Here is a 3,890-nt window from a genome sequence, read left to right as displayed (position 1 = left end):
GTTGTCTGGGCGGGTCTCGAACCCGCGGGCTCAGGCAATCCACACACCTCAGCCTCCCAAAGGCGCGGGATTACAGGCTGAGCCACCGAGCCCGGCTCCCAAGTCATCTTAAAGGCTGAGGAGAGGGTGCAGGGAGGGCTCTGAGTCCCACTGCAGCTCCAGAAGAGCAGAGAAGCCTCTCGATCTCGGCTCCTTTGGACAGGTCTCCCACGCGACTTAGATTAATTCCTTGCATGCATGCCTTCCACTAACTCTAAGACAACCCGTTTGTCCCTCCCCCCCACACACACATTTTAACATCTTTGAACTTGAGGCGTGTTTTCCCATCCATGGCATTGCATAGTTGACTTGCGGATGCATTGTTTTTTCCTGATACAACATGCTCATGTCTCTTTTCACTGCAACCGTCTCAGAGTCAATGAAATATGACCAATCTGGTATCACTTGAAAAAATTGTGGGAATGGTGTGTCCAGTGGTCATCTTATTCCTGCAGCCCCTTCCCCTACTTCCAAATGGGACCCAGCCCATGCCTGGGTGCAAGACAGGGGCTCCAAGCATGGACAGTACACTCTCTCCTCCACTCCCAGCTTCCCTCTCCCATGGACAGGAGCCAGGAGCCACTGTCTCCTGGTGGGGTCAGAAACAGATAGGATCTGGGGGCCCCACAAAAGAAAAGGGTGACACTGTGCTGAAGGCTAACCCAGAGGGAGGTAGAGTGACGGGGTAACATGGCAGCTGGTGAGAACCCCCACCCCAGTGACTCACAGATCCTGCTTACCTTCCCGATGTGGGGGTTCCTCTTTGGGCTTGGGGTGCATTAGGGTGAAAGGCAGTTCCACAGCCACATCACTGAAAGAGACCCAGACCCAGTGAGCCTGGCGCCGAACCTCCAGCTCTGAGACTCTACGCCCTGTCGGTCTGAGGGCTGCGGAGAGTTCTGAGGAGGTAGGTCTGAAATACAGCTCCAGGCCCAGTTCTGCCACTCTCGGGCTCAGCCTGTCTGGGAGTTGAACTAGGAAACCGCATCTTCTGGTTCCACAAATATATAGAATGCCCCCTTTCCTGAGAAGGACCCCTGGATTCCCACAGGCTGGGACTCCTCCAGCCTGTGGGAGGAAAAGGGTAGTGTGCACCGTGGTCACTGGAGGCTCCTGGGACCCTGCCCGCCTCAAATGACCACAGCCCTTACCAAACGCTGAGTTGGAATCCCGTCCACCCTCACGACATCCCAACTCCCAACACCTCCAGGAGGCTCCTATAAAGTGTTCAGGCGACCCTAGCCCCCTGCCATCTCGATGAAGTACTATTGAGGTCAGTTAAATCAGGTTCAAGTTGGGTGGGCGCTGGGGCCCAAGGCTGTCCACATCGTGCAGCCTTGTGGGGGACAGAGGGAAAAGGCAGTGGGAAAGAACTGGGCGCCAGTCAGTGTTTCTGATAGGGCCTTCTCCGCCCTTGGCCGTGACGTACAGAATAATAAAAAAAGACATTTGCACAATGCTGACTATGCCAAGGACACCCTACGTCCCTTTCACAGAGTAACTCATTTAATCCTCACAACAATCCTATGATTAGCCCCAATGTATAGAATGGGAAACTGAGGCACAAGACTAAAATTTCTTGCCCAAGGCTACACAGCTCTTCATGGTAAGGGATAGAGGATTCTGGCTCCATAATCCAAAGTTTTAATCACTAGGTGAGATCAGCAGGACGCACAAAATCAACCCTGAAGGCTCCTCTCAGTTGGAGGTGGCATCACCTTAGAAGGGCCCCCCAGCTGTGAGCACCCCCAGGCACAAGCCACATCTCTCTGATTGTGTGGCCCAAAGCCCAGCTGGGAGGGAGGAAGGGACAGGGGATGGTGTGGTCAGGGGCACAAGCTGTGCAACAAAAAAAAAAAGATCGGTTCCGCCAGCCCCACCACTCACTGGAGGAGCACTTGATATCTTTTAGTCTCCCTGAACTGGAACACAGGGTAACAATGCCTACCTTCTAAAACCACTTTCTAGACTTTCTAGGAGATGACACAGCTAAAAGGCTTGGTTAAACTGTGAAGCTTCTGCTCGTCAGAAATCATTACCTCTCCTCGACAGGCACATGGGGGCTTTATAAGGCTGTCAAAACTATTTGGCTTTTTATCTGCTTTTATTATTTTTATTTTTTTCCTTCAAAGGGGATTGCTTCTGCAGGTTCACTTGGAGGAACAAACTATTGGAATGGAAGCTGGTGGAAGACTGAGTTTGCCGATTATCACTAAGGCCATACAGGAAGTGAGTGGAAGAATCTGGAACCTTAACCCTCCCCCAGGCCATGAGACATAAGGGCAGGGACATGTCTGGTTCCTCTCTAGCACTTCGGCACCCAGCACAAGTCTGGGCACACATCTGTGTTAAGAAAATCTTTGCTGAGTTAGACTGAACTGAATTGAATTACTGTAGGATAAGCAACACTGTCATCTTATGACAAGAGCCAGCCTGCTGTGTTTGGGGCACATGCCTTTTGGGGAGGTAAGTCCATCCAGGGAATCTTGTCTACAAAAGTAGGTCTTCTAAGGACCTCTCCTTAGCAACACCGACCAGCAGTTAATTTGCATTAGGGCAGAAGTTTGAACATCAAGATGCCTGCATTCCTCCAAAACATCATTTAATTTAGGTGGTCTGTAATTCAGACAGCCCTCTTGGGGGCCACTCCCTAGATCAACGCAGCAGGCGGGCTTTGCTGTCTGTACGGGTCTCTATCACTGGGGTGGGATGGAAAAGTGAGGCAAGAGTTTTCTAAGGCGACTGTGTCTCCTAGCACACACCTGAGCCTGGCCGTCTGAATGACCACTAAGATTCCTTCCAACCTTGTGCCTTGTGATTTTATCAGTCAGGCCAGTGGTCTCCAGGCCCTCCAGGAAAGTGGGTGGACCAGGTGGAAAGGAGGGACTTTACCTGGATGCAAGATCTCCCAACAGGCTGGGTGGGTCAGAGGAGGCAGGAGAAGTAGTCAGGAGAGAGGTCAGAGAGGAAGAAAACAGAAAGCACATTCGTTCACCACTTCTCACAAGACTTACTCCCTCCCACCCCTGTGCAGCTCTGACCGCTCATTCAAGGAGATGCTGAAATGGGACCAGCCCTGCCCAGAGGGGACTGAGATCCAAGCCCAACTCAGCAAACCCCTGAGTCTCAGCATGCTCATCTGTAAAGGAAGGGTAGAAACTATCCTTGGTGCTGCCTGCCCAGGGGCGGCCAGGGCTGCCTAATGGCTGGAGGTTACCAGGTTACCAGCAACATACATGCAGGGCACAGGATACAGGATTTGGGATTTGCCACTTTGAGATAGCCTATACCATGGGGTCAGTATCAAACACTACCACTTGCAAAGAGGCATAATTCTAATAATAGAAGGGACCCAATGTCTCCTGTTATTTAGATTTTCAATGTCTCCCGTTATTTAGATTTTCATTTTATAAACTACATTACAAAAAGAAAACCCTGTGACAAATTAGAAATCCCAATTCTAGGTTTATAGCATGTTGGCCCCATACATGGCAAACGCAGGTGTGTTTCCTGAGCCTCCATCAAACTCTGCTTCAGGGCAGAGGATAAGTCTGGTCCCTGCTGCGACCCCAGCACCCAGCCCATGACCTGAGGTTAAGGGAAGAGAGTTCAAGAAATGTCTGAAGAACTGTTTGGGCCTCTGCTTCACCATCTGTAAAATGGGAAAGTCAGACGAGCTAGCAAATTCCCAGTCTAGCTCTGGGATTCTGAGCCCCTGTATCTGTTTCCCCCCAAAATCAGCCTGAGCTTGAGTGGGGGTGGGTGCTGTGCCTGGAGATGTGATGAGGGGCGTGGTGGCCCCTGGACCCCACAGCATAGATTTCGAGGACACTGTTCACCGGGAGTGCCCA

The 3,890-nt window shown here is 51.4% G+C and overlaps 1 protein-coding gene across 1 annotated transcript in view; it reads right to left on the bottom strand.

Annotated features, from left to right (window-relative positions):
* The window catches only part of ARRB1 (arrestin beta 1), an 89,328-nt gene that overhangs the window by 2,451 nt on the left and 82,987 nt on the right, over positions 1–3,890 (bottom strand). Inside the window, exons 13-14 of the mRNA XM_008052193.2 lie at positions 2,932–2,955; positions 771–850 (exon numbers count right to left, since the gene is read on the bottom strand). Of these exons, the coding sequence (XP_008050384.1) occupies positions 771–850; positions 2,932–2,955 (104 nt within the window). The remainder of the gene's footprint in view (positions 1–770; positions 851–2,931; positions 2,956–3,890) is intronic.

Source organism: Carlito syrichta, unplaced genomic scaffold (assembly GCF_000164805.1).
Source record: "Carlito syrichta isolate Samal-C Ts95f unplaced genomic scaffold, Tarsius_syrichta-2.0.1 Scaffold261395, whole genome shotgun sequence".
In the NCBI taxonomy this organism is placed as follows: Eukaryota; Metazoa; Chordata; class Mammalia; order Primates; family Tarsiidae; genus Carlito; species Carlito syrichta.
The sequence above is the reverse complement of the archived record's forward strand: the minus strand, read 5'-3'. Positions and strand labels throughout refer to the sequence as shown.